Source organism: Rhinolophus hipposideros (genome assembly GCF_964194185.1).
Source record: "Rhinolophus hipposideros genome assembly, chromosome: 4".
Taxonomy (NCBI): domain Eukaryota; kingdom Metazoa; phylum Chordata; class Mammalia; order Chiroptera; family Rhinolophidae; genus Rhinolophus; species Rhinolophus hipposideros.
Genome location: NC_138050.1, coordinates 45,695,278 through 45,722,940, shown reverse-complemented (window position 1 = coordinate 45,722,940; position 27,663 = coordinate 45,695,278). Strand labels below are relative to the sequence as shown.

Genomic DNA, 27,663 nt, shown 5'->3' with positions numbered 1-27,663 from the left:
CTGAGTAAATATGGAAAGTTTCCTGGAGACTGCTGTTGGCTGGCCATATAATAGATGCTTTGTACTAAGCATAAACAATATTTATAAAAATAACTACTCTTTGGAATGTTGCAAAGTAAGAGAGAGGTTAAGAAATTGCAAGAGAGAAAGAAATTGCATAACTAAAGTAATGAAAAGCTAGCCGAATCATTACTATAATGGATTATTTGGGGTGGGTGGGTGGGACAGGGGGGGTTAGGACCTCCGTCCTTTATAGGTGATTTATAACGAGGAGTACATTATTTACTCAGGTGGCTTTACTACTTCCATTTTAAAATAATACAGCCAACTATATCCAAAAATCATCTGTTACATTATATGGAAAAAGTTGGACACAGTTTGAACATACATCATTCTCATTACAACTATGGAGAAAAAAATCCAATGTAAAAATCCTGAAAGGAGATATGTGACAATGGACACTATTGTTTCTTGGATTAATGAGTGTTTTCTTTACATTTCTTCCTCTCCATTTTCTGTAATGCTGAATTGTTTTATAACTTTTTAAATCATCACATATGTGGAATCTTGTAATGATTTCAAAGTCCTACATACTTTCCCCTTTGGATTATGGAATCTGAACTGAATAGTTGTTTGACAGTTTGTGTGAGATACCTTAAGTGTGCATGCCATTTTAATTCTATGCATTTATCTTAAGGAAATATTTAGAGAGATATGACCAAAGATTTGTGTTAATAAATTTTCACTAAAATGTTATTATATGACTGTGAAAGTGGAAAACAACCTTAATACCTAGCAAAAGAGAGATGGTTAAAATATAATGAAATTTTAAGCATCCATTTAAAAAGCAATTTTTGCCAAAATTTAATGATGGGAAAATGCTTACAAAATAATAGTTTAAAGAAGCTATAAAATTATATTCTGTATGATGTTAAAGTTGTAAAATGTACCATAAAGAAACCCAGGAAAATTAAGAAAGAGACCCAAATGTTACATGATGGAGTTATAGGTAATAATTTTTCCCCTCTTCTGTATTTGAGATTTTCCATGATGAGCAAATACTACTTTTGCAATTAAAAAGAAAATCTTTTTATTTTAGGGAGGGAATTAATTGTAATTCATCTCCAAGGTGTAGTTCAGATGTCACTCCATCTTTAAAGCTTGTCTCATCACCTGTGTCGCCCTGGTCTCTTGTTTGTCCAGCTCCTAGAGCAGGTTGTACCTCTTTTGAACTCCAACTTCCTGAAATTCAGATTACGATCATTGAACCCGCATGTGTGTCAGACACTGTGGGGATCTGGTTCCTACTCTCGAGGAGCACCTGCTGGTCCCCCCTCCAGGTGTCAGCTTTTTCATCTGTCTCCCCAACTCTTGCAGAGTATCTTATGTAGTCAATATTTTTGAATGAATAACATCCTTATATGACAGACATGTAATCTAAACATCCTTGAGGTCTATTCTTGCCTATTGTGTTTGCAAACTGCTTTTTGTAAACAGACACTCAACTTTTTAAAAAATAGCTTTAAAACTTAAAAAAGAACATAAAATGTATCATCTTAACCTGTTTTAAGTGTATTTCAGTAGTGTTAGGTACGTTCACATGTTGAACTACCAATCTTCAGACTTCTTTACCAGATATATAATGTTTTGGTTGAAGATTGTTTGGAAATCACCAATAGAATGATTGCGGTCCAGAGGAGGTACCCTGGGCATGTATGCCTTCAACAAGTTTAAAAAAAAGAATGAAAGGAGAAGCAGTTTTTCATAAGTAGTTCAACATCTCACCTGTTTCTGTGCAGCCTGTGTTAGATTAGAACCTGCTCTGTATGTGAAAATGTCAGTGTGTGCTTCTAAGCTAGTTTTGCAATCATTGTTCTTTCCTTCCAAGCCAGGACAAGAGGGATGGGATTTCTCTCAGAATTCTGGCTTGTGTAGGCCATTTGTGTCACTGGACTAAATAGGACCTTCCATCACGCCGTGTCAGAGTGTTGACGCTACTCTTGACCTAGCTTCTTACAGACAGTGGCCTCTTAGCCTTCCTAAGTGAAACTATTAGGCCCTCTGGACAGTGAAAATGTGATTGCCTTACAGGTCTGCAGGCAAAATTGTCTTGAGGTTGTCCCAGGACCTTGTTTCTTTAAACTTACAAATCTCCTGAGCCACAAATTTCAGGAAAAGTTAGTTTAGTTTTCCTCTTCCTGGAGATTTGGTACGACATGTTACTTGTTATATGGTCCTTATCTTGTGTTTCCTTGTGGTTCGGGCCTGGTCAGTTTGCAGGTGGACTCAGTCATCCCAGATTGTAAATACTGATGATGTAACTTCTCAGGGCTCCTGCCCTCATCAGGAGTGGGACTACTCAGCTCTGGCACAGGCTGCTGTGTTACCCAGAGTATGAATGACTTAAAATGGGGTCTCTGAGTGACCAGTGCATGACCCTCATCACCAAATCCTTCTGAGTGTAGCTGAGATAGTCACAGACAGTGAAGGATAAATGGCTACCAGTTCTATTGGGAGGAAAGCATCACCTCCTGCACCTTCTATCACTGGCGTTTCTTTATAAGCCACCTTAGCTTGGGGCTCAGCTCTCAACTGTGCGTTGATATTTGGTTGTGCTAGCTCCTAGTATTCACAGATTATTATGTTTCTAAAAACCCCAAACCCAGACTCTAGTCCAGAGGTCCACAGCCTGTGAACCAAGTATGGATTTTACATTTTTGAAAGGTCATAAAACAAAACAAACAAAACAACAAAGACAAGCATTCAACAAAGGCCACACGTGGCCTGCGAAGCCTAAAATGTTTTCTCTCTGGCCCTCTGCAGAAATCTTCATCGGTATTATCACTTCATCAGGGGTTATCTTTTTTTTTTTTACAGGGGTGTAAATGTCTAGTACATTGTTTTTCACACCTGAAACTAATTTTTAAAATATTGAAAAAGAAACTTCATCAGTCACCCACTTGTTTTCCACCTAAACTGAAAACAGGAGACTCAGCTCACTAGTAACATTTTCCTCTTTTGTTATTTCTTTTAGATATTTAGACTTTACTGACTTTATCCCTTTCTCCCGCCCCCCCTTCTTTACCTTTCCAAAGAAATACAACCCCTCGGACCCTGCGTTTGCTTATGCACAGCTAACCCACGATGAGCTGATCCAGTTGGTCCTCAAACAGAAGGAGACAATAAGCAAGAAGGAGTTCCAGGTTCGTGAGCTGGAAGACTACATAGACAATCTGCTCGTCAGGGTCATGGAAGAAACACCCAACATCCTCCGAGTTCCGGCTCAGGTCGGCAGAAAAGCAGGAAAGATGTGAATGGCCAGCTCACGACACTGAACTGTTTCTGTGAGTTTGTTTCCACCTCTTCCTGAGCTCAAGGACTTCGTACGCCTGAGAACCAGCGTACAGGCTCCAAGTCACATCGCCCTTGCATGTTAGCTGGCAGGAGTCAGTTCTACCAATTGAAGCCAGGTTAATTATTACAATGAATCTTTTACTGTACGTTCCCAGGGTTTTGTTTTTAAATGCCACTGTGCCTTTAACTATGTTGTAAATATTTTATGCCCGGACCAAAGACACGGTCATAGATCTAATCCTAGCCCAGGGATTCAGACGGCTCCAGGGTGTTAATGTAGTTTAACACTGGGGTTTTCTTTCTTTGATACGGAGATTCTAAAATACGCATCTCCCAGTCATTAATCTTGGGCCGAAATGAGAAGGACCGTGCAGTTGGTGCTGTGTTACACACACTTTTGGCTTTCGAATCACACAGGCATGGCTCTCTGGTTGTTAGATGCTAAATGTTGATACCACGTGAACGTGCTGAACTTAGACTTGGTCTTGTTGTTTTGACTGGAGCAGAGGAGTTTAAGGAAAGCCTCTGTGTGTGCCTTTTAAGTTTTGAACAAGCTGCCTTTCTAAACATCAGCTTCCACTACTCTCGAGCCTTAAAATGTGCTCTGTGTGGATGCACAGGGCTCCTGTCTGGAAATATGAGAAGTAGAATAGGGGAATGGGTTGGGGGGAGGTAGTCAAAGTCCATTCTCTCGTGAAAGCAGGGTTCCTGCTGGCGAGAATGGCCCAGTCAGTGCTTTAATGGTTCCACCAGGTGTGGAATGGTTTTGGTACGATTCTGGTGGCCTTTTCTCCCTGTTGTTATAAAATTATGAAGAGCAAGATGATCCTTATTTTTGGATTGCTGTATTTTTAAAACTAGATTAATACACATATTTTTTAAAACTAGGACACTTGCCCCCTTCTTAACTAATGGCACCAGTTCAGATTCTTCAGGTAATTTCATTGTTGGTGACCTAATACTGGAATTATTATTACTATTATTCTTTTAATTTTTTTTTTTACTTTTTAAGGAGGGCAGAGCTTACAGCGGCCCATGTGGGGATCGAACCAGCAATGCTGGTGCTATTAGCACCATGCTCTAACCAACTGAGCTCACCAGCCACCCTGAATACTGGAATTAAACTGTTTCCATGTTACTCATTTTTTCTTCCGGTTGTGACAGAATCTCATCAGATCTTGACGTTTTCCTGGGGGAGGAATATCACAGGCCAGTAGGCGGGGAAGGGATGGCAATCCTAGCAGTTATTAAATTGGGAATCTCTTTCTATGTATGTTCTTGTTATGTTGAGGTTAAGAAGGCAAGATTGTTGGTGGCAGAATTCCTTTTCAGGATCACGTTTGCTGCAACCTTAGTTGTATCGGAGCACTTTAATCTTAAGGATGATACTGTAACTTGATTTATCTAATTAGCCTTTAATTATCTAAGCTATTTTATTTAATACTCTCCCACAGTACTGGGGACCACTGTAAACTTCTCAGATGACTTGTGTTTTTGTAGTGCTATGAAATCTATTAACATACCTACAAAGAGAACTGCATAGTCACTTGAACTCTGAAAATGTATATATTTGTTCTGCAACATGTTTTTTACTTGATATAAATGTATTTTGACTGTGATAACCCAACTGCACTGGGGGCAGATGTGCTCTGAATGGTTTCTCCTTTGAAGAGCGGATGTGGAGACCTGCACTGTTCACGGGAAGTGGTTGGTTCGGAGATGTCTGTTGCTAGGACCTTGGGGATAGCTGTACCTTGGTCAGTGTTTGAGAGGGACACGTGGGTGGAGGAGTGAATTCCTGTGCTCTGAAATGCCACTTGGGAACTCTGGAGAATGAAGGACAATTTACTTCAAGGGTGTCTGGCTTCTACCACTGCTAGGAAAATAATTCAATTTATAGCATTCCTGTATTTCTCAAAGTAGATAACCTGAAGGTCATTAGTTAGCAACTGTCCTTGAGGACTCTACTTTGAGGGAGAATTTATCCAGGAAAAGCTTTAGCCTGCTCTGAGCCATTAGCAGGGGTTGGTGAGTTGGAGTGCTGGACTCCTATAACTGGTGTATGTGTGAGGGCATACACCCATCTACACAGGGGAACTGGGCCTTGTCTCTGGCTGCTGTGAATGCTCACCAAACTGATGGGCCCTGGGAGGAGGCTGAGCTCTGGAGAAGCAGGAGCAGCTCTCTTCTTGGCCTTGCTTGGCAGCCTCCAGAAAGAGCAGTCAGGACTTGAAGCATCAGATTAAATACCAGACACCTTGCCGTGAACTTCAATTGGTGGTCAGCACCCTGAAAAAACATCAATTATTTGCCCGGTTGTTTCATATCATCTCATTCCTTGGACTTTGACAGGTGTCCTGCCCTCTCCTTTTATTCCTGTTAATTTCATGAGGGTGGCAGAATGGAGGAGCAAGAAAGTCTGCCCTTCGCCATGCAGAACAGCTGATGACCCGAGTGGAGAGGTGTGTGCGTGCATGCATGAATGGGAGACGTGTGTGTGGTTCCAGCTTTGCTAACAGTGGGAGCTCAAAAGGGCAAAGCAGAAGGAAGGTCCATGTCACTCCGCCACATGCTGTATTGAAGGCCAGAGGCAATTTAATGTTAAATTATGCAGGATCTTCCCTCACTGGGTCCCTTCTCCCAATTGATGCTTTTTTCTTTTTTAGAACTACTAGTCACTTGTCCCTCAAGACTGAAAGATTAATCGCCTTAGGTGGAGAATTTATCCTCCTAGTATCCATACCAACCTCAACTCGAGTTTCTCAGTATCTAACATGTGAACTACTCACATTACCTCTTCCTCCGACTGAAGGAACGCTCAATGTTTTTGAATTATCGAATTATTTCCTGCTTTACTTTGGGAATTTTGAATTTCTCTTTGTTTTTAAGGAAGTAACCTAAAATTTCCTACAACACTAAATAAAATGGTACTACCTTTCAAATATTCGTGTCTGTATGATAGTATGGGTGCAATAAAATTTCTTCTGTCTTCTTAGACAACCTCTCTTGGGGGGTGACCAGTGTTTCCCATCCTCTGAGAGTCTCTCACCTGGATTTCTGCTGCTGCTGCCTTGCCTGTTGCCCAGGGATCCCAATGCCCTTTCTCCTCCAGAGGATGGGACATCTTTAATCCTTTCTCTGTGACACGCCTCATCTTGGCTTACAGGGACCATAGGTTCCCACAGAGTGGAGAGAAAGCTGCTTTTGTCCTTGCATATCAAGTGCTCACTTCAGGCTGAAACCTGACTGCAAAAAGAGGGCCCAGTGATTGAGTTCCCACTGTTTACTAAGCACACCCATTCCCCTATGCACTCACTGAGTCTAAATTTCTCTAAGTAATATCATCCATGTTTATTCGTAGTAAAACAAAACAGGGAGAGAAATCCTAAGTTCCTCACTACCAAGAGGTAACACCAGTATTATTTTGATTTATTGTTCCAGCATTTTTCCTTCATACAAATAGATACACTTTCAAATGAAGATGGGAACACACAGTATAGAGTGTTTTGAACATTTCTGCATGCCTTTAGATAGGCTTCTGCAACCAAGACTGATTCAGAGGGAGAACCTGCCCTAGCTAACCACCCCCCACCACAGAAGAGCTGTGGCGACTACAAAAATGATCTAGGTTACTTCTGGCTCAGGTTATCATCTCAGCCACCTCTGGACCAGAATCAGGACTTGCTGGGGAGCACCCTGTTGCCCAACCCCCTGGAAAAGAATCGCTTACAAGGTGTAGTTACCACTCTTTGACCTTGGCCGAAGCATCAGCAGCGCGGGCTCCCTCAGCCTTTGAACCCAGCCTCTAAGCAAATGGTCCCATGCCTGAGGCTTCTCATTAGCTGACCTCTTTGGGGCTCTGCAGTCTTTCCCTTCTGAGAAGGCAGGAGCTATCACTTCACATTCAAAACTAGCTTACTTCTGCTGGCAGCCGGGGAGAGCTACTGTGAGTCGACTGGCGACCAACTGCCTCAGTGGAAGGGGGGGGGGGGCACAAGGCTCATAATACCAGCAGGGCCAGGGAGCTGTGTCCTACACAACTAGACTGAGAAACAACGGCTTGAACTGGAGTGGGGGGTGGGAGGCAGAAGAAAGGAGAGGGAAAAAACAACTGGCTTGACTACTTGAGCTCTGTGGGACCAGAGTATCCCAAAGCCACAAAATCTTCTGAGGGAGAAGGTCCTCACTTAGCCTTTCACTGTTTGACTATTACACAGAAACCTGTATCCTGAGCCCTGGAAATAGCCACATTGGTGACATTGATAGGTTCTCACAGAGTAGAGAGAAAGCTGCTTCTGTCTTTGCATATCAGATGCTCGCTTCAGGCTGAACTTTGACTGCAAAAGGAAGGCCCATTTATTGAGTCTCCACGGTTCACTAAGCAGTGAACTGTACTACTTCTAATTCTCATCAGGTAGATAAGATTTCCATTATGCAGATGAGTCTCAGGCATCAGAACTTCAGTTTGCTTAGGGGCACAAAATGAGTAGTTAAGAAAGTATTAGAACTCCTTGCCTTTCTGAGCTGGAGGTCTTGAACAGGGCAGCAAACGTGGCCTGTCTCTAGTTTTTGTACGGCCATAAAGCCGAATGTAGGATAAATAAGTAGAGATGTAATGCACAAAATGCTGACCATAGTCAAGAACACAACATTGAGATTTTTGCGTTTTTTAACGATTAAAAAAAATCTAAATGACACATGAAATTCCAATTTCAGTGTCCACAAAGTTTTATTGCAATGCAATCATGCTCACTCATGTCATTGTCGATGGCTGTACCCATGTTACAACAACAGACTATAGTAGTTGCAACAGAGACCTTATCGTCCGCCAAGCCTAACTATTTGCTATCTGGCCCTTTACAGAAAAAAAATTGCCAACCTCTAGGCTAGGATCACTGGGGGCCAAAGGGACAGTGTTCTGATTCACTTGGAATCCCAGAGGGTTGGAGCAGACGGGGAAAATGGAGGTCAGGGAACTCAATCCGCCCTCAAGACAAGGCCAGATAAGCCACAGCCTCTCTGAGGACAGAGGTCCCAGGTAAAGTAACTTATGCATGCTCTCAGTCTATGCAGCAAATGAGGGTCTGTGACCACCTCCCTAGAATTATCAGATGCCTTTGTTCTTAGGAGTTCAAGAAATGAAACACAATAATCTTCAGTCCCAGGAAAGGGAAAGTGTGTTGGGGTCACAGAACAAACAAGTCAAAAGCGGAAAGTGAATGTGAGTGAGGGAAGTTACTTGGAGCCAGAATTTAGGAAATCCTGGCCGTGCCCTGGACTGTGGCTATCCCACCTGTGAGTGTTGGAGAAGAATGTCCACTGCAGAGCTGAGGTGGTGGGAGGAAATCCCGTCAGAAAGGCTCGAGAGCCAACTGCCAGGCTTATTGTGAAGAAGAGAGAGTGTCCTCAGGGTTCAGAGTGAAACTGGTTTAGAGTGACGTTTCAGTCAACTGACCTGGGAGGAGCGCAGGAGTGAGGCTGGCTTAAGGACCTGAGAGCAGCCCGACTCCTCTTAGTTACTTGCTCAAGATTAGAATGTTCCTGCCTCTGAGAAATTCAGTATATGTGTTTCTTCTGACAGGCCCACCTAGAACAGGTATTCACAGGAGTTGAACAGCTCTTTACTGAGTACCAGCCCTCAGTATAGGAGGTGCTCCCAGAACACAGGGATGAGAAAGCCAGATCATTTCCACAGAGACTTGCATCAAAAGGAAAGTCAGGCAAACAACTAGGACACACAGATCTAATGGAGGGAGGACTGGCAGAGAGATTCCTTCAGGTCCCATCCATCGGTGCCTTCCTCTTTGGTCTTCTCTAGAAAGAACTCTGGCCTTAAGGTCAGTATTTCCCATGTGGACCTTGGCTGGGGTCATCTTTCCAACAGCCTCCCCTCCCCAGGAGCTTTCTGGGCACGCAGCCCATTCTGGGTGCTCAGCATTCTAAAAGCTTGCATGCCAGGTACCATGTGAACACTGGTGATAAGGACACAAGAAACATGATTCCAGTTTCACAGAAGTGGGGTGGGTTGGTGGGGGGGAGGGGGCATTGAGGAGCATCTGGTAAACATGATCATTATCGCTGTATGATGGTAATTCTTAGAAGAGTTTGTAGCAGAGGGAAGGACATCGAGGATGATAGATCTGTCCTGATTTCTCAGAGGAAGGCAAATAAATTTCCTTAATAAATCAATTTCTTTTTGAGAAAGTGGAGAACCACCCCCCCACCCCCCCCACCCCCGCCAAATTCACATGTTTTAGTAAAGTGCGCCATCTTCTGGCCTACATCCTGCCCACTTCCCAGCTCGTTAGTGTCTGAGGGCAAGGCTCTTTTATTGTATTACACACTTGTGGCTGGAAAAGAGATTCACCTTGCCACCCCTTATAGTTGTTGGTTGGAAGGTCATAAAACCGCTCTTCAATTTTACTATGAGTCGTGTTGGGGAAAACAGAATCTTAAGGCTTCTGTCATGGGTAGATGCCTGTAATAAAATCTCACTTAAAAAAAATGCAGTTAGGATCAAGATCTTCACGATAGGGATGAGAGGAGTCTGACGCTGTTCTTGTATGATGGCATGAAGAACTATTCCCAGTGCCAATTATGTGGTTTTTCAGGGACATGTTTCCCTTCTCAGTAAGGATGTCGACTATACTGTTCTAAAACTAACTCAGAAATTCTGAGGTGTGTGTGTGCACATGAGCATGCAAGTGTACCTCAATATTTATCTTCTGGACAACCAGAAATAAATGCTCATCACATACCTCACACTATTGGGGAAATCTAGAAGAGAGGGGATTTGAAATGCCCAAGGCTGATGCTTGGGTTATAAACAAAATGCCAGATATTTCATTGTCGGAAATATCACGACTCATAGTAAAATATTCATATTTGTCGGATATGTCATTTGTTCTGCACTGTGGTCAAGGGAACTCAGTTTCACGAGGCATAGAGGGAGCCCTTTGTACCTAACCGCTGATTATAACTCTTTCAAAAGAACCTATCGCTCTGTCTGATCAGACCTCTTTCTTTTTGAGGCTCAAGTGCTCTGTTTGAGGACTCACAAGATACATGGTTATTGTGTAGCCTCAACTCCAGACTAATAAGTACCACTTTTCTTTTGAAAATTTTTCCAGCTCTAGGATGCATTATAATTTACTGATCTTTTAAAGAAGGCAGCTGTATCTTATTCCTTAAGGGAGTATCCCTAATTGTTAAGGGGCTGACAAGACACCCTTAACTTTCAATTCCTTCTCCATCTTAGCTGTCCCATCATTTTCTGTCCTCAGTGTGAAAGGTTGATCTCACTCTCCATCCCAACTCCCAATGCAAAGTTGAAATTGAGCCCACAATAGCTTCTAAAATCTGCTAATGCCAGAGGCCTGCCTGGAATCCTCTATTGTCAGCCTGAGAAACAGAAATTCTCCTCCACACACTTTCAGCACTTGCCATGATGACTCCCATCTACTTTCTTGGAGTCACTAAGGACAGACCTCTGGCTGTCCCTGTCATTTAACTCAATTGTCTTATTTTTCAGACACAATTGATTCTATGACTTTCCCACATTAAAATCTCTGTTCTTAGAGTGTAATTAGTTCTTATAAGAAAATACACTCTCCTTTTGGTGACTTTTAATTTATACTCAAACATGTCAAACATAATTTTTAATTTTGTCAATGTAAGAAATGTCCAAACCTGTAGAGAATTTTAATGACTTCATTCGAGCCAAACTGATGGCAATTGATGAGAAGCAAAATCTCAATGGATTGAGAAAATGCTCCAAAGAATAGCAGTTTTGTAGCTTATTTGACACATTAGAATCAAAGAGGTAGACGTAGAGAGGGTTACATGAAATTCATTGGTGGTAGATTAAGGGGGCGGGACAAAGCAACATGGGGAAATCTCTGGTGTTGGATAAAAAGTAAAATGGAGAGACACACACTTCTTTTACATTAGTGAATACAGGATAGTTAATACTTAACATTCATAGAACACAGAGATGGTATTCAGAGAGCAAGATAACAATGAGGGATTCTGTGGTTTCGTGTTCTGGTGCCTCAGTTGTACATTGAGCGGTCTATAAAAGAGCGATTACTCTCACTTCCCAAGGGTATGTTATCTTACATGCAAAAAAGACAATAGACAGGTTTACTTAAGGTAAAGGTTGACCTTTGTCAAGGAAGCTATAAGTCCAGGATGTGACTACCTGCCACGACTCACTTTTAGTTAGGAATTTTTATGTTCAGACCATCCTATTGGTTACTTTTGGTCTCTGAGTTTGTAAGGCCCACCATGCAGGCTTCCCCTGAGCTTGTCAGGTTTACTATGTGGCCCCTTTCGGTCCACTATTTGTAAGCTTGGTTTCAGTAATAGCATCAATTTTGCTCAAGATTCTTTCATCTCTACTAGACCAAGCTAGGAACTTTGGAGCCAGAATCTTGAAGCATCTTCAAGTTCAAGACTTTTAAGGACATCTGAATCTGCTTGAACCCTCTAATTTGCCAAAGGTCTCACCACTTCATGTTCTTTCACTCCCTTAGACATTTCTTGTCTAGCCTCCGAAAGCATTTGAGTTTGCCACTCTGGATTTTAATTATACTCCCTCATTCTACAGTTGAGAAAAATAGACTGCAAAGGGGGGAAACAAACTTGCTTGGGAAAGCTTCTCTGGAAAGTTGAACGCAATTTCCTGCGCTCTCATTACACTACTCTCCCTTTTAGGCACATACTTTGTTCTATGCCAAAATCAACATTAGTTACTAAAGATAAATGGAGAATCTGCGATCCCCCTAGCGCTTTAGAAAGGAGAGTTGTTTGGGAAAGGCAACAATTTCTGTCTGTTTAGGTAGAAAGTTCACCTAAATTCAACCCCTAGTCTGGCCCTCCTCAAATTAACTGCAGGTACCTGGAAACCCGAAGACGCCGTCCGGGCTAGGAACCTTCTCTCTTAGCTAACATTTCTACCGGAGTCCTCAGAGGAACGGACCGGAAGTTTCGTGCAGCCGCTGTGCGGCCGGACCTACCCGTACTGCTGTCGCGCTGGCCGGAAGAGAAAGGTGCAACCTTTAGAAGGCTCCCCTTTAGAAGACTCCGATAGTGGTGGGTATCGGAAAGCTTCCGCAGCAGCGGGAAGTTTGTGAGATGCCGAGCGGAGGCCGCTGCCCCGACTGCGGCTCCACTGAGCTCGTGGAAGATTCGCACTATTCGCAGAGCCAGCTGGTGTGCTCCGACTGCGGCTGCGTGGTCACCGAAGGCGTCCTTACTACCACCTTCAGCGACGAGGGCAACCTCCGAGGTACCTGTGCCGGTCTTTCCAGGGATGTGGGTACAGCCTGGGGCGATAGGAAGTATTGACATCAGATTCCTCTTATCTCCCGTCCAGTCGTCGTCACGTACACACTTAAATACAGGAGAAAACGACCTAAAAGAATGAGCTGCAGGAAGTCAGGGACTGCCTGCCATCCTCGTCTGTGTTCCTAGCATTTAGTAAAACTGGCACGTATAGTAGGCATAAGAGACGTTGAACAAAAGCAACAAAGTTCCGTCCAACTTAACCTAATTTGGTGGTAATGGTGGAAAGACTGTGGATCAATTCTTTGCAAATATGACCCATATTATTATCCCGAAGTAGTTTTCAGCACTAATTGTCAAACCACCTTTCTCTCTTTGCTTTCCAAGTCGCTGACCAGTGCAGTCCTCAGTATCGGCGGCCAGGACCACTGCCTGGATTGGCTGTACAAGAGGATACACCTTTGTACTAAAATTTCTGAAAATTTGGAACACTTAGAGCTGCTTTAGTGCCGTCCTACTGTTCCGCGGTCTCTGTGTATTTGATATTGCTTGTGGATGTAGAAAACCGGACGGACGTTTAATGTGCGTAGATGAGCACCTTCTGTGAGACAGGGAGCAGCTGCCGAATGATCTGCATTTCCCCAGCTTTGTGTGCTAGGAGGCCAGGGGTCTGGTGCTACAGGCTAAACAAACTTCTTGTCCATTTTCTTACAGAAGTAACGTATTCCCGAAGCACGGGGGAAAATGAACAAGTTAGTCGCAGTGAACAACGAGGTGAGAATCATCTTTTCATATCACAGTGGCTTTAAAGAAAATTCTTCTGATGGTCCAGTCTATCTGCTTGCTTTTCCTGATTTCAGCATTACCATGTTAGGTAGCGTCGAAGAGAGTGGTAATTAGAAATAAAGGATAGGGATGTTTTCCAGGAGAGGTATCGATTCAGTATAAGCTTTGGGTCTGTTGGGGGATATGCTTAAGATAGACTCGGGGAGTCCAGATCAAACTCTGGCTTGGCCCTGAATCAAACCAGCTGAAACGTGACTTCTTGCCACAAATTTCTTTGCGCCTTTAGAATGACTTCAAACGTCACTCCTGTCATTGTAGAAAGATTCTGTACATTATTTGTGTATCGGTGGCAAGTTTAGCAGAAATTTCTAGGAGCTTCACAGTAGCTCTTTTGACCCGTCTAACTCTTGCTGCGGATTTTCCCAGGGCTCCGCCGAGTGAGGGACCTCTGTCGAGTTTTGCAGTTGCCATCAACATTTGAGGACACAGCAGTTGCCTACTATCAACAGGCATACCGGCACTCTGGCATCCGTGCCGCCAGACTGCAAAAGAAGGAGGTGCTGGTTGGGTGCTGTGTCTTAATCACCTGCCGGCAGCATAACTGGCCTCTAACCATGGGAACCATCTGCACCCTGTTGTATGCAGATTTGGATGTGTTTTCTGGCACATACATGCAGATAGTGAAGCTCCTAGGGCTGGATGTGCCATCTCTGTGCTTGACAGACCTGGTGAAGACTTACTGTGGCAGGTAGGTCTAGTGGGAGACAGTGGCATGGGATGGGTCCTTACACCTGAATCCTTTTACCTTTGGCTGGCTGTTTTTGACCAAAGCCCATCTCAAAGGATGTGGAAGAAAAATCTAGTCTCCCTCTCGTGTTCCTAGTACTAATGAGGTTAATCCCATTTTCCCTTTCTAGAATGCTATAATTTTCAAACCCCCTTGCCTTCATAGCAACCTAATGATGTAGGAAAGTGGGTGTTAGCTTTGGCCCAGGGCTCTGAGTTATACCACTCAGGTTGTGTGTGGCCTGTGTTGCTGTATACAACAGCCTGCCTCAGTGGGATCATATGCGAATGGAGCTGAAAAAATATAGTAGGTGACAGAGCTGCAGTTAGAAGCTAATTCTTTTTTTTTTTTAAAGTAGCTGTGGATTTTGGGTTTTTTTCTGACAAATACTGTAGAAAACAAAGGCTATCAGTGTCAAATAGTCTTGGGTTTGAAACATGGTTACTTCATAGCTGGGTGACTGTGGGCGTTGTTCAACTATAAATACACACAATAGGGTGTAGAGTAGATTAAATGACATTTTAAAGCGCTCAGAATAATGGCTGTTAGGGGGTGCTCAACAATTGTTAGCTTCCTTCTGCGTTCACCTTACTAGCAGAAAACTCACCCTGTCTCCTCAGTACCTGTAAGAAACTTCCTGCCCAGCAAACTGGAGTGTTCCCAAGAGGCTAGAACAGCTTCCCCAGCTTGAGCAGACTGCTCTTCCTCACTTTGGAAGAGCTGCCCCCATAGGCATTGAGACCAGACCCTCATTTTGGTTATTTCAGCTTCAGACTGTTCCAAGCCTCCGCATCTGTGCCAGCCAAATACGTGGAAGACAAAGAGAAGATGGTGTCACGAACACTGCAGTTGGTGGAGCTGGCAGATGAGACATGGCTGGTGACTGGACGGCATCCCTTGCCTGTCATCACTGCTGCTACTTTCCTGGCTTGGCAGTCATTGAAGCCTTCAGATCGTCTGACATGTTCCCTGGCCCGATTTTGTAAATTAGCAAACGTGGACCTGCCCTGCCCTGCTTCTACCCGCTTACAGGAGTTGCTGGCTGTGCTACTGAGGATGGCTGAGCAGCTGGCCTGGTTGCAGGTTCTGAAACTTGACAAACGGTCTGTGGTGAAGCACATCGGAGATCTGCTCCAGCACCGCCACACACTGCTTCGCAAGGCCTTTCGAGAAGGAACAGCAGAGGTGGAGGCCCAGAAGGAGCTGCAGGAACAGGGACAGGGGCAAGGACAGGGAAAAGAAGGGGGGAGCAGTTCCTTAGATTTGCCTGAGGGGAAGCGACCAGCTAGTCCTGCCCTCCTCCTCCCACCCTGCATGTTGAAGCCCCCAAAGCGGATCTGTCCTACCCCCCCTGTCTCCACGGTCACTGGAGATGAGAACATTTCTGATAGTGAAATAGAGCAGTATTTGCGTACCCCTCAGGAAGTTAGGGACTTTCAGAGAGCCCAAGCTGCTAGACAGGCTGCCACCAGTGGTCCTAACCCATCCTGATGCCCATCGGGGGTGGCGGGCTCTCCACCTCATTTTTTTTTTTTCCCTCCACCTCATTTTGACAGCAGCTTGATAATAGGCCTGTCATAGCTAGAGAAATAAGTGTATACAAGTCTTTAGGTGTTGTCTTTCCTGTTTAAAGGAGCTAAGTTGGACTCTGCGGTTCATTGGAGCCCGAGTCCTGGAGCAGACATCAGGAGTGCAGGGGCGCCTGGGTTGGGCAGAGTCCCCCCCTCTTGGTGCCAAAGAGTAGGTTGCATATGTTCACATTCTGTGGGTGGCTTTCCCGGGAGAGGGTCGGGCTCTCTCCTGCTCCTGGTTTGAATTGGATTCAGTGCTGCTACTGCGCTGATGGGGCCTCCTTGCTGGTGTGGAGCAGTTGGCATTTCCAATGGTCTCAGCCCTCAGAGGACAGGAACTGTGCAACTCTGCTCTGTATCCTTTCACAGGCATTTGGGAGTTCATGTTGTGGTGTCATGAGATCCTCTACCTCATAACAAAAGGACTGTGGGTGGACTAAAGTTACAGCTCAAAGGGCTTTGCAAAATTTTAATATATTAAAACAAGAGGCATCTGCTAGAAAACATTCTATTGTATAAAACCCGAGCTTTTAAAAACATGTTTTCTTTGGCACTTTTCATCCCCTCCCTCCCCTTTCCCCAGCGTATTGCAAAAAGCTCTCCAGTGCTAAGGCATTGGCAGGGTATGTAAACAGCGGCCAGCATATGTGGAATAATACAAAGCTTTTTTTTTTTCCTGTCTAATATTGTCCGTGCAGCAAAGCATAAATAACAGGATCCATCCCAAGGCGTGTGGGTTTTCTTTCTTTCGTCTTCTTTCACCTTGGTGATGAGGCTGGGGTGACGTGGAGACTGGGAGGAGACCTGGACCCGGCTTTGTTTTCAGGATGCTGTTCTCAAGGCTCCAGGTTCCCTCCACTTTCACTGAGTCTTGTCTTAAAAGGCTGGTGGGTGCTTTTTAGGTTGGGGAAAAATATGAGTGCTGGTGTTTAAAAGTTGTGGAGGCGCAAGCCCCAGGGGAGCTGCAGGGACCCTGCCCACCTCCTTGGAGGACTTGGCTTGGGCTTCTGTGAGGCAGGAAGCTGGTTTGATGTTTTGGAGGTTTCTCCCTAATATGGAGCTAGAGATCAAGTGATAGGAACGGTACTTCCATGTGGCCTCATGGAGGCAGGGAAGTCCTCTTCCTCAGTTCCTTGTTGTTGGAAGGCTGAGATGGGGGACATGGGTGTTGTAACTGAACAGTAAGCACTTATCCAACACCACCTACATCCCTGTGGTGGAACCCCTCTTCGGAGCATTGTTTATAGGACTCAATTTAAGGCATGAGTAACTTCAGCCCCAAACCTAAGCACTACTCTCTGCTTTTCCCAGATTATCCCCAGGCTTCTGGCAGAGGCAGCTTCTTCAGTGTAGGACCTTGGCTTAGTCCTCAAGTGTGACTTCGGAGCCCTGCTGAAGGGTTTGTGTACCATTCTTGTGGGAATAGTGTCCCTTCCTAATTGTGCACCTTCCACAACACTAGTTGGTCCTCAAAGCTGCCTTCCACACTGCCCGCCTCCTCTTGCATAGTTAATCTGAAAAGCAGCACCCTGTCACCCCCTGCTGGTCCTGGTCACCTGGCTCATCTGCGAGGCTGGGTCCTAGTTCGCCACAAACTGAGTTGGGGAGAGGCCCCAGGATCTAGGCACAGATGGCTGACGTAAGAGGGTGGTGAGAGAGCATTGTGCTCAAGCTGCCATCTGTGTTTTCCTGATGAGGCTGATGACCACCAGTGAGGCAGTGGGGCAGGCTGCAGGGAGCACCTCAGGAGGACCCGGCCTGGGCTGTGCCCTAGGCATCACTCCACAGACTGACAGGGCCTTCCCCACTACCCTGGAGGGCAGATAACTAGCCTGGGCTGGGACGGCACTGCATCGTGCCTGTGGCCCTGCGATTGTCTGTCGCTACCCCGAGAGATGACTCGCTTAGTAGTGGCAGGCCGCTGCTTATCCTTTTCCCAGCCTCCAGAACTAAAGCTGGTGAGCCCAGGTGCAGCTCTCAGGTTCACCTCAAATCTGTTGACGTACTAGTGGACGTCTTTGAGGTCCCCCATCCCCAGAAGTCGGGGTAACAAGCCTGTGTGGCCAGCCTGTCCGCAAGTGTCGGCCGCTAGACCGTGGTCTCGCTCTTCCAGAGGCCTGTCTTCATGCAGCCACCCCCGGCTGCTTCGGCACCGGTTATGGCGATGTCGTCGTACTTGCCACCTTTGGGGGCGCCGTTCAGACTGGCTGTGTTGAGTGGGTACGAGCAGCGCTTGCTCTCCTCCAGCGCGCCACCCCCGCCACCCTTGAGGTTGTCGCGACTGGCGCTGCGGCGCTGGCCTGGCCGGCCCGCCTCGGGGAACGGCGCTGCGCTCGTGTCGCTGCCCTCGGATGGCGTGAGCGTGTGCTCGCCCTCCAGCTGGAGGCGGGCGCCCGGGCTGTTGCGGCTGCTGCTGGGGTAGCTGTCGGACGGGCTGTTGTGCAGGCTGCCGCTCTCGCTGGACAGCAGCTCCGCTGCCCCGGCCGCAGAGCCCCCGCGCAGCGCTTTGAGCCGGTTCTTGCCGCCCGCCTCCCCCGCACGATGCCCCTTGGCCCGACTCTTGTGCACTCGGCGCCCGTGGGGCAGGTTGTTGGGGTGGCGGGGGGCGAGGCTCCCCCGGGAGCCTGCAGGCTCTGGCTCCCCTTCCCCGCGGGTCGCCACCCCCGCCTCACACACCTGACTCTGGGCCAGCTGCAGGTTGGTGAGCTTGCAGGGGCCTGGGGGCGGCGCGTGGCCGCTGCTGCCGCTCGGGGAGGACTTGAGGGAGGGGGGCCCCTCTCCGAACACTGGGGAACCGTCCTCTGGGGCGGAGGGCACAGCCCGGGGTGAGGCGCGCGAGGCCGAGGCAGGGGGGCAGCAGGCGCTCCAGGAGGCCCTAACGTCCCTGCGCCTGGCACAGTGGTGGATGAAGACGAAAAGGCCCAGGGCGGAGGCCGCCACCCCATAGAGACAGCTGCACACCACCCTGGGCAGCCATCGCTGGGACACTGCCAGAGCCCCACAGGCCCACATGGCCAGGTACAGGAAATGTGTGGTCACCAGCGCCCCCAGCTGGACTCCCGGAGAATAGAGGCCATCACCATCCTCTGGGGGTCCGGGTGTTACCACCCCGGCGCTCCCAGTAGCCAGAAGGGAACCGGAGTCACTCAGAAGGGGGCCGCTGCTCCGGAGCCTAGTGGAACCCCTTAGTTCCTCCCCTGGGTCCAGGGAGACCCTACTGGTGCCCCCCTTTGAGCTCTGTGCCAGAGAGCCCCGCAAGCGCAGCCCTGCACACAGGAAATAGATCCAGGTGATCAGCAGAATCAAAGCCACCGGGATGTAGAAGGCTCCTAGGCTTGGACGCCACACCAGCCAGCAGCTGAGGGGAGACACAGGCAGTGGGTGAGGAAGGGGAGCAGGTCTGAGGCAGGGCTCATAGGCTGGGTGCTTGAGGACACAGAGGACACAGTGAGTTGACAGAGACTGGCCTAGTCAACATGCGTGGGCTTGGGTGGGGCCACTGGGTGGGCCAGGAGGTGCCCCTGCCAGTGGAGTAGAAGGCATCTAGTGCTGGGGTGGGTAGGTTTGGGGCAGGCAGGAATCGTGCTCACTAGGGGCTGCGGTCCCGGTAGTTGTGGATGTTGACAGCTGCTGTGATGCCACAGATAATGAGTGGGATCCCTCCGGCGATCAGATAGAACCTGGAGAGGAATGGGGTTTGGGGGTCAGAGAGATGGGGAACGAGGAGGAACCTGGTGCTCAGAACCCTTGACTCGGTCTCTGTCCCATCCTCTTCTTTCACTTCTGTCAGGACTTTTTGCCAGGGATGTAAGGCCCCATACAGCATAGGTTTGGTTGATCCCTAGGGGACTTGGCCAAGACTGTTCTAAGGGACAGAGGCCAGAAATGCTCTGTCACCCTAAGCAGTGCAGCAGTCGGGGTGCCACTCATGTTCCCAGGAGCCCTGCTCAGTGCCCTACGCTGGCATTGTTGGAGTCACTCCTTCCCTGGTCCTGTCATGCCTGAGGCCCTCGGGATGCACCCACCACGAGGCCCCAGGCAACCTGGCGCCATTTAGGGCCTTGCCCCTTCTGTCTTTGGAGAGTGTCTCCCAGGACCTTGGATCCACCCTGCATCCACCCTGGGAGAACAGATTTTGATGTCCTCGGCCGCCCTGTGCGCCCTTCCCCACTGCAAAGCTGATAGTTGGAAGCATGTACCGGAGCATGGGACGGGGAGCAGGTGGGGCAGAGTCCCCTTCCTGTGGAGGGGGCACCCTCCACGTGAGCTCCTTGTGGAGAACGCGGGCCTTCACACCCATCCAGAGCAGTGTGGACAGTGAAGAGTAGTGCAGAGTGATGCCCACCTACGAGATCAAGGCGCTGAGGCTGGGGGCGGCTGCCGCTGGGCCCCCCCGAGCCTCCGCCCTGCAGCGTGCTCCACTCCTACCACGGTCCCACCCCGACCCCACCAGGATTCTCCTGCACCTAGCCCTCCTTCTTTTCTCCCACTCCAGTCACTCCCCACGACCCTGTCATTGCCATCTGCTTCCTCCCTCACCTCCCTTCCATTGCAGGGCCCACTCTCCACTTTGAAGTCCCACCTCATAGTTTCTTTGCTTCTTACCCCTTCTACGCTCATGTACCCGTCCCCTCACAAGGAAGACACTACAGGGAGAACAATGGAGCTGGGGCCTATTAGTGTGCGCCCCCTTTTTCTTCTGTCCCTCCCTACATGCCTAGGCTGTCATCACTCCTCTTGGAGCCCCACCCCCACCCCAGCCCCTTCTGCTTACCGCCTGGCAGACCATCTGGTAGTTGGTGAGTGTGATGCCTCCTGCAAACACGGCGGAGGTCATGGCCATGTGGAAGCACAGGTTCAGCAGCATGTGCCAGCCCTTCCGGGACACATGGATGGAGCTGCCCCAGAAACAGTCTTTAATTAATGGGCCACCTAGCCCAAGGTCAGGCCCATAGGATCTCAAGGCCATTGGGAGAGCCAAAGAGAAGTTGGCAGGTATCTGTGGGCATGCATGTGTGTGAATGTGATAGCGGCCCCAGGGCAGGAAGGCCTTAACCCCCAAAATGTATTTTCTAACCCCAGAACTTTCAAATAAAATGCTAGGCAAGAGCCTGGGAAAATCACATGGACCCACCTGGGAAAGGAACACTTGTGAGACCCTGACCTCCCCACCACACATCCCCTCCTGCTGGAGCTCCCACCTGTGGTTGAGGATGTAGGTGATGATCGTGGAGAAGAGGCAGAGCAGCAGCAGGGCCGTGCAGGGGTACACGACCGGATGCAGCCCTGCTCCTGAGCCCCCCACCTCCCTGGGGAAGGCACTCAGCTCCTGGAAAGTGGGAAAGAGAAGGTGAGTACTAGGAAGCCAGGAGGAGAGGTCGCCCCATGGAGTCCTAGCCAGTCAGTCCCTCAGGCCAGATTTCCTCTTCCCAAGCTGGGTCAGCTTTGGTCTTCAGTTTAGTCCATCTGACAAAGATGTAAACACCATGACATCCACCCTAAGAAAGCTGGTCTAAGTAGTGTTAATAATCTACTGCTTGCCATTCTGGGGACTTTTCAGGTCCCCAGCCTGAAAATCGGAAATGAGGAAGGGAAGGGGTAGTTTCTGTCTATAATACAGCTGCATGTCTGCTCAGGACCTGAGAAAGTAGGGTGTAAAATGTGAGGGAGTGGGAACTGGACAGGGGTGAGTGAGAGGAGTGACCAGCAAAATATTCCCAGATTTTTTTGCACTTTAACAATATTGGTCTCAGAGAGGGCAGGACGTGAAGACCAGGTGGGGTAGTTCCAGGTCCCTCTCTTTCAATGTGAGAGTGGAGGCAGGATCTCCTTGTCTCCTCAAGATGAAAGGTGTGGCGGAGACCAGAGGGACATTTCTCTATGTGTCCTGACAGTTATGAGGCCTGATAAGGCTGCTGTCCTTTCTGCATTTCATGGCGGCCCAGGTGATCCGAGAACCCCGACCGACCGTACCTCGCACATATTCCTTGTTCCCTGGCCCCCCAACACATACCATGAGCACAGCCACATTGCCCAAGTACTGGCAATGCAGGGAGCTGACGTTGGGCTGGCTGGAGCGGAGCTGGCAGCCTTCGGAACTCCAGCCCCCAGCACCCCCTGGCCCCTCCTGGCTCCACCAAGCTGCCACAGGTTCAGCCCCCTCAGCCCAGTGCCGCAGTGAAACGGCCACTGGCTCCGTCAGGTTTCCCACGCCACAGCCACCTACAAGGGAAAGGGAAGTCCACATGGCACAACCAGGTCGTGGGAGCCTGGCCCAGTGGAGGGAAGCAGCGTCAGCTGAGCAGGCATGGAACATCCTGGGGAGGGGGGGGAGGCTGGGCTCCGTGGAGACAGTTAGATGCCAAATGCGGGCCTGCCTTCCAGGTCCTCAGTCTAATTGGGGAGACACCAGGATAAATCAAAATATAAAAGCACTGGAAGGTGGCCCACTCTACATACCAAAAGAGTGGTGGTGACGGGCCCTGAAAGAGAAGACTCTAGGCCTAGAGTCAGGGACAAGAAGGTAGAAGGTAATACTGAAGGAGCGAAAACCCAGGTGGAGAGAGAATTCAGTAGGGCACCCCCACGAGGGAGAGTTGGCCCCACGTTAGGAAGGTGGGATGGAGGGAGGCCCACATAGATCAAGGGTTTATGCTTACAGCCCTTTTGAAAGTGGACAAATCTGGGATATAAAACCTAGTGTCTTCCTGAGCCTTTTTTCTACCAATCCCTTTTTTACTGGCATCTCTGTCCCCCCAGCCTCCTTGGAAATGGTGAGGGGCCACCATCCTCTGCCACCTCCACCAAGGCGTTAGGGGGCGCTGTGGGCGAGGGAAGGGCAGAATAAAGAGGCATGGGGCAGATACGTGGGAAGGATCCCAGGCAGTATAGGGAATTGGTGCCCTTACTGGTTCCCGCAAAGATGACAGGGGTGGCCACGCCACGCCTCTTGCCAGGTCCTGAAGCTCCAGGGCGGGAGGTGTTCCCATGGCTGCGGAAGAGACGGCCATTTCGGAAGACGAGCAGTTGCAGGGTGCAGTCTGGGGGGACTGGAGAAGCCAGGGCAGCCGGAAGGGATGAGAACAGACTGGGCGGCAGCTGGATGGAGGCCAGGGCCACGCTGTTCTGGGGGGGACACAGAAGTTCCTCAGAAACACCAGGATTCACTACAACTCTAAGTCTTCCACCCTCTCCTCTGCCCTCCTCTCACACCATCCACCCCTCCCAGGTACCTACGTCTCAGCACCTCCCCTCTTAGCGTCCTCCCTGCCCCAGTGCCCACCTTGATGTGGAAAGACGACAGAGAAACGTTGGGCCTCCCGGTGGTACAGCGGAAGCGGAGCTGCTGATCAGCTAGGGGCTCCAGGTCAGGCGAGGAGTTCTGGCCAAGGCCCGCGGGCCTGGCACCCAGTGTGCCTGCCTCCCTCCTCTGGAAGGCGGTGCAGGTCAGGCCCACATAGCTGTGCGGCTTGATGAGGTAGGCCTCCAATGCCACGTTCCTCGAGTTCTAGGGACAGCGAACTTGTCACCCCAACCTTTGAGATATGTTGGCCCTGTCTTGGCCTTCTCCTGCCTGAGACTGCATGTCCTCTTTCTGCAGATCTGCTCAGGCCCTCTCCCCCTCACTCCTCACTCTTCTCGAGGCCTGGCCAGTCTTAGGTGTGCCATGGACTCTCCCCACCCCCTGGCGATATCACCTTCTCCCTCCTCCTAAGGCCCTTCTTCCCACTCATTCAAGCCCCACTTGTATCTTATTCCCTTCTTAACACACACTTTTGTTGTCCCAACTAAGCCACAGAGCACGGTCCGTGTCCAACCTCCTTTATCTCCCAAAGACACCAGCACAATATTTTGCATGTTGAAGGTGCTATGCCATGGTTTTTAATTGGTTCACGACCCACCTATGGAAGTATCCCCCTCTTCTCAGGGAACAAAAGTCTCCATTACCCACACTCCATCATGGTGCTGTCCCCACCATAACATTATATATACGAGGTCTGGTAATTAAGTTCGCGAACTTGTTGCAACGATGTTGCTAACCTTTTTTTAATATTAGAGGGATTATTCATTATGAATTTGTACCAACTGGACAAAAAGTCAACCAAGTTCACTATTTGGAAGTGCTGAAAAGGCTGCATGAAAAAGTTAGACGACCTGAACTTTTCACCAACAATTCGTGGCTCTTGCATCACGACAATGCACCAGCTCACACGACACTGTGAGGGAGTTTTTAGCCAGTAAACAAGTAACTGTACTGGAACACCCTCCCTACTCACCTGATCTGGCCCCCAATGACTTCTTTCTTTACCCGAACATAAAGGAAATATTGAACGGAAGACATTTTGATGACATTCAGGACATCAAGGGTAATATGACGACAGCTCTCGTGGGCATTCCAGAAAAAGAGTTCCAAAACTGCTTTGAAGGGCGGACTAGGTGCTGGCATCGGTGCATAGCTTCCCAAGGGCAGTACTTCGAAGGTGACCGTAGTGATAGTCAGCAATGAGGCCTGTAGCACTTTTTCTAGGATGAGTTTGCAAACTTAATTGTCTGACCTCGTAAGTTCTCCCGTGTCCCTGGCCTCCCTATCTTTGCACTGCCCCTGACAACTCAGGATTCGATTCCACACAACTGGGAACCTAGAGGAATTTGGTGTCCTTGCTAGCTGGGCCCATGGCGGGCGCACACCTGGAGGACTTGCTGCCTGAGAGAGAAGCACTTCCCTCCTGGATGACACTAAGGCCCCTCCCAGTGCCAGGTGCCCCGAGCAGCTGCCTCCCACCTGACCCACATTACCACAGAGATGTGCTGGGCATGGGGGCTCAAGGCAGCCCCCGCAATGCGCTCCAGGGCGCCCACGATGCCGCTGCAGGCCTTGTCCTCACGCTGGGCCAGCCATAGCAGGTGCTCGTCCACCAGCATCAGGTTGCTGGCCATGTCCACCATCACCTCCGCCAGCTGGGGGGCGGGGAGCAGTCACTGAGGTAGGAGTGGGGTTTGGGACCCAGGGGCTGGGCTGTGACAGGCTTGAGCAAACGGGGTGGAGTGGGGTGGCCAGGGGCCCCAGAAGCCCAGTTGAATCTCACCTCTTTGATCTGGTCAACATAACCCAGAAATTTCTGGATCATCTGAGCCACATAGACCACGTCCATCATGTCTGAGAAGCTGGCAGCTTCGGCCGTGTACACTCGCAGCTGGTGGGCGAGGGTCAATGCATTGGAGGCGTTGATGGGCATCTGGAGGTGTTGGGGGAGGAAAGGGGTCGTCCAGTCTTGCTCCTTCTCCCCCAGAACTGCCCCTAGGGGACCCCTCCTCTGTGCCGAGGTACCTGGGGAGAGGGGTCTAGCCCTCTGGCTGGGTCTAATCAAGACAGCAGGCACATGTAAGGAGTGGGCTCAGCACAACTCAAGGCCTCCTGGTGCCACTGGCTCAGGGGCAATGGGACAACCTCAAGCTGTCCTGTTCATCCTCACCCCCCACCCCACCCCTGGCATAAGACTGCCCTTGCTATGTTGGGGGATAAAGATGCTTGCCTAGGCTTCTTTAGTGGGGCTTTGGGGGCTGAATCCCCTGGCAGAAGAAAAGCTGGAGGAGAAGAACAAGAGCCCCTCACTGCACACACCCAGGAGTAGAGGGGCAGCCGTGAGGCTTCTCCCCTCCCCATCCCCCAAACCAGAGCTGATGGGGTGCCCCTGCCCATCTACTGTCCTGGCCTCACCAGCACGAAGGTGTAAAGCACCCTGGTGATGTCGTTGGTGTACAGACAGTGGGAGTAGTCCCCCGGCTCCCAGCGGCCAGCTCGGTCACACCTGCGGGAGGCCCGGGTGCCCGGGGCACCCCCGCTCAGGGGCACCGAGGTGAAAGGGTACTGCAGGCAGGACTGGTAGGCTGTGATGCCAGCCAGAGTTCGAGGCCACCTGGGGGCAGAGGCAGGAGTTGTGATGACGCAGGCTTCTCAGGGCAGGGCCCCTCCCCTGCCCCGAGGACTGATGCCAAACCCCTGGAGACCTGGCAAAAAGATCCAAACAAGAGGTTTGGGGCCCGCCTTCAAGGGGTTCCCAAGCTCCACCTTCCTTCTAACCGTGTTTGTTCTGGTAGTGCTAGCACGGTGCTATGGGGGCTGGACTCTGAGTCCTTATCCTTTCTGGGCCTCGGTATTCTCAGGTGTGTAATGGGGAGAATCATACCTGTCCTTCCTCACACAGAGAGCCATTGGGATATAAATGTGATATTCATGTAGAAGAGCTTTGTAAACTCCCAACATAAGGAAGCAAATAAAACCCTTTTTGTTCTGTGTAGCACATCTCAGACGGTGACTTTATACAAAAACATATGGTCTCTAAATACAAGAGTGGGACTTGGAGCTAAATGACAAAAGGAAGTGTTTTCTCCATCTCTGAGCGGATGGGGAGACCCAGGTCACCCGTGGTCTCAGAGGCAGGAGTTGGGGGCGCCTGGGAGGTGGCTCAGGGACGGGGGTTGGGTCTCTGGGGCAGCAGAGCACAGCGAACCTGAAGTCACCGCGGTTGTTGGCGACACGCTCGGCAGGGCAGTAGGAGGCAGAGGTCTCCAGAACCACAATCTCCACCTTCTTGCTGGCGTTGCCCTGGACCGTGGATACGGAGCACTCCCATTCGCCCGAGGCCCCCACACCGATGTGAGACAGGGTCAGCTCACTGCAGGTGGGCAAGCGGAGGGCTGGCTCATAGCGAGGCCTGCGGCCTGCGGGGCCATGCCACCCTCCCGAAGCGCCCCTGACCCAACCACCCACAGGCTCCCTGCCCCGCTCCACGGTGGGTAGGTCATGAGTTTCAGATTCCTTCTTTCACTGAGTGAGTGAGGCGAATATAGACCCCTTTAATTCTGACTGGCCTTATGATATTGTCTTTCTGAACTTCAATTTCCCCATCTTTATCATGGAGATAATAAGACCTCTCTTGCTAGTCTATTGGAGAGATTAAGTCTGATAATTTATATAGGTGAGAGTCACAATATATTGTAAAAGCTCTAAAGAAATGTCAGATATAATCATTTTTACCTATCAGGCAATTACTTTCTATCCCTATCTAGACCGTTTGTGACTCAGTCCTGGATTTCCGTGAACACACGTCCATGCACATGCTGTCCCAGGCACGGGTCTGGGTACAGCTCCTTCCTCTGGGTGGTGGACAATGGTGCTGTGCTTACCCCCAGCCCCTGCTCTGGCTGAGAAGGGACAGCAGGGCCTCTACCTGGTGATGAAGGTGCAGTCGTGGATGAGGCTTTCGGCCAGGAGGATGCCTGCCTGTTCGTCGCCCTCCACAGGGGCCCGGTTATGGTACCAGCGGATTTGGGTGTCATTGCCCAGGTAGCTGGCAGAGCACTGGAAGGGCAGCCGGTCACCCTGGAACACCACTTGGCGTAGGGATGGGATGAGGTGGTGCGTGTGCAGCTCCAGGGCCCCCTCTGTGGGAGGAGACACGCGCAGTGCGGCCTGAGTGCACAGCTTGTGTGCCTGCATGAGAGTGGGAGAGTCCGGGAGGGGCAGGGCCAGGCCCCTTCTGTCTGGAGCCTGGTGAAGGAAAAGGGGGCAGGAGAACATCTCGAGAGACAGGAGCACAGGAGAGGAGCAGGGGGGTTGTGGATAATCGAGTAAAAGTGCTCCTTTGCAGAGCACACTTGTCACCCTAAGAGGTGAGACCAGATGAAAGCATAAAGCAGCAGCCCCAAAGGAAGTTTAGAACAGCTGATGGAGGATGACCCCCAGTGGGACCGGAGGGACAGGATGCCCTGAGAACATGCCCACCACCCAGGAACACTTAAGGCAGAGGGAGCCTTGAGCCAGTGGGGCCCTTCAGGAGGGAGTCTGGGCTCAGAGGGGCAGGCAGGGTCCCTGGCAGT

The 27,663-nt window shown here is 49.5% G+C and overlaps 3 protein-coding genes across 6 annotated transcripts in view; 2 read left to right on the top strand and 1 right to left on the bottom strand.

Moving 5' to 3' along the window:
- The window catches only part of RAB11FIP1 (RAB11 family interacting protein 1), a 29,648-nt gene extending 23,301 nt beyond the window's left edge, over positions 1-6,347 (top strand). For all 3 annotated transcript variants that reach the window (XM_081047246.1, XM_081047244.1, XM_081047245.1), the window contains one exon: positions 3,096-6,347. In XM_081047246.1, the coding sequence (XP_080903372.1) occupies positions 3,096-3,314 (219 nt within the window). In that variant the 3' untranslated portion in view covers positions 3,315-6,347. The remainder of the gene's footprint in view (positions 1-3,095) is intronic.
- A 6,046-nt stretch (positions 6,348-12,393) lies between these two features.
- BRF2 (BRF2 general transcription factor IIIB subunit) lies at positions 12,394-16,512 on the top strand. The gene is made up of 4 exons (XM_081046808.1): positions 12,394-12,643; positions 13,354-13,413; positions 13,852-14,173; positions 14,980-16,512. The coding sequence occupies exons 1-4, from the start codon at positions 12,490-12,492 to the stop codon at positions 15,701-15,703; spliced, it is 1,260 nt and encodes a 419-aa protein (XP_080902934.1). The 5' UTR covers positions 12,394-12,489; the 3' UTR covers positions 15,704-16,512.
- ADGRA2 (adhesion G protein-coupled receptor A2) overlaps positions 16,228-27,663 on the bottom strand; it is a 34,837-nt gene continuing 23,401 nt past the window's right edge. For both annotated transcript variants that reach the window (XM_081046806.1, XM_081046807.1), the window contains 13 exons: positions 27,015-27,228; positions 26,295-26,459; positions 25,502-25,700; positions 24,870-25,019; positions 24,580-24,741; positions 23,066-23,290; positions 22,692-22,908; positions 21,797-22,005; positions 20,985-21,112; positions 20,558-20,681; positions 19,983-20,128; positions 19,374-19,463; positions 16,228-19,141 (listed from right to left, as the gene is read on the bottom strand). In XM_081046806.1, the coding sequence (XP_080902932.1) occupies positions 17,872-19,141; positions 19,374-19,463; positions 19,983-20,128; positions 20,558-20,681; positions 20,985-21,112; positions 21,797-22,005; positions 22,692-22,908; positions 23,066-23,290; positions 24,580-24,741; positions 24,870-25,019; positions 25,502-25,700; positions 26,295-26,459; positions 27,015-27,228 (3,299 nt within the window). In that variant the 3' untranslated portion in view covers positions 16,228-17,871. The remainder of the gene's footprint in view (positions 19,142-19,373; positions 19,464-19,982; positions 20,129-20,557; positions 20,682-20,984; positions 21,113-21,796; positions 22,006-22,691; positions 22,909-23,065; positions 23,291-24,579; positions 24,742-24,869; positions 25,020-25,501; positions 25,701-26,294; positions 26,460-27,014; positions 27,229-27,663) is intronic.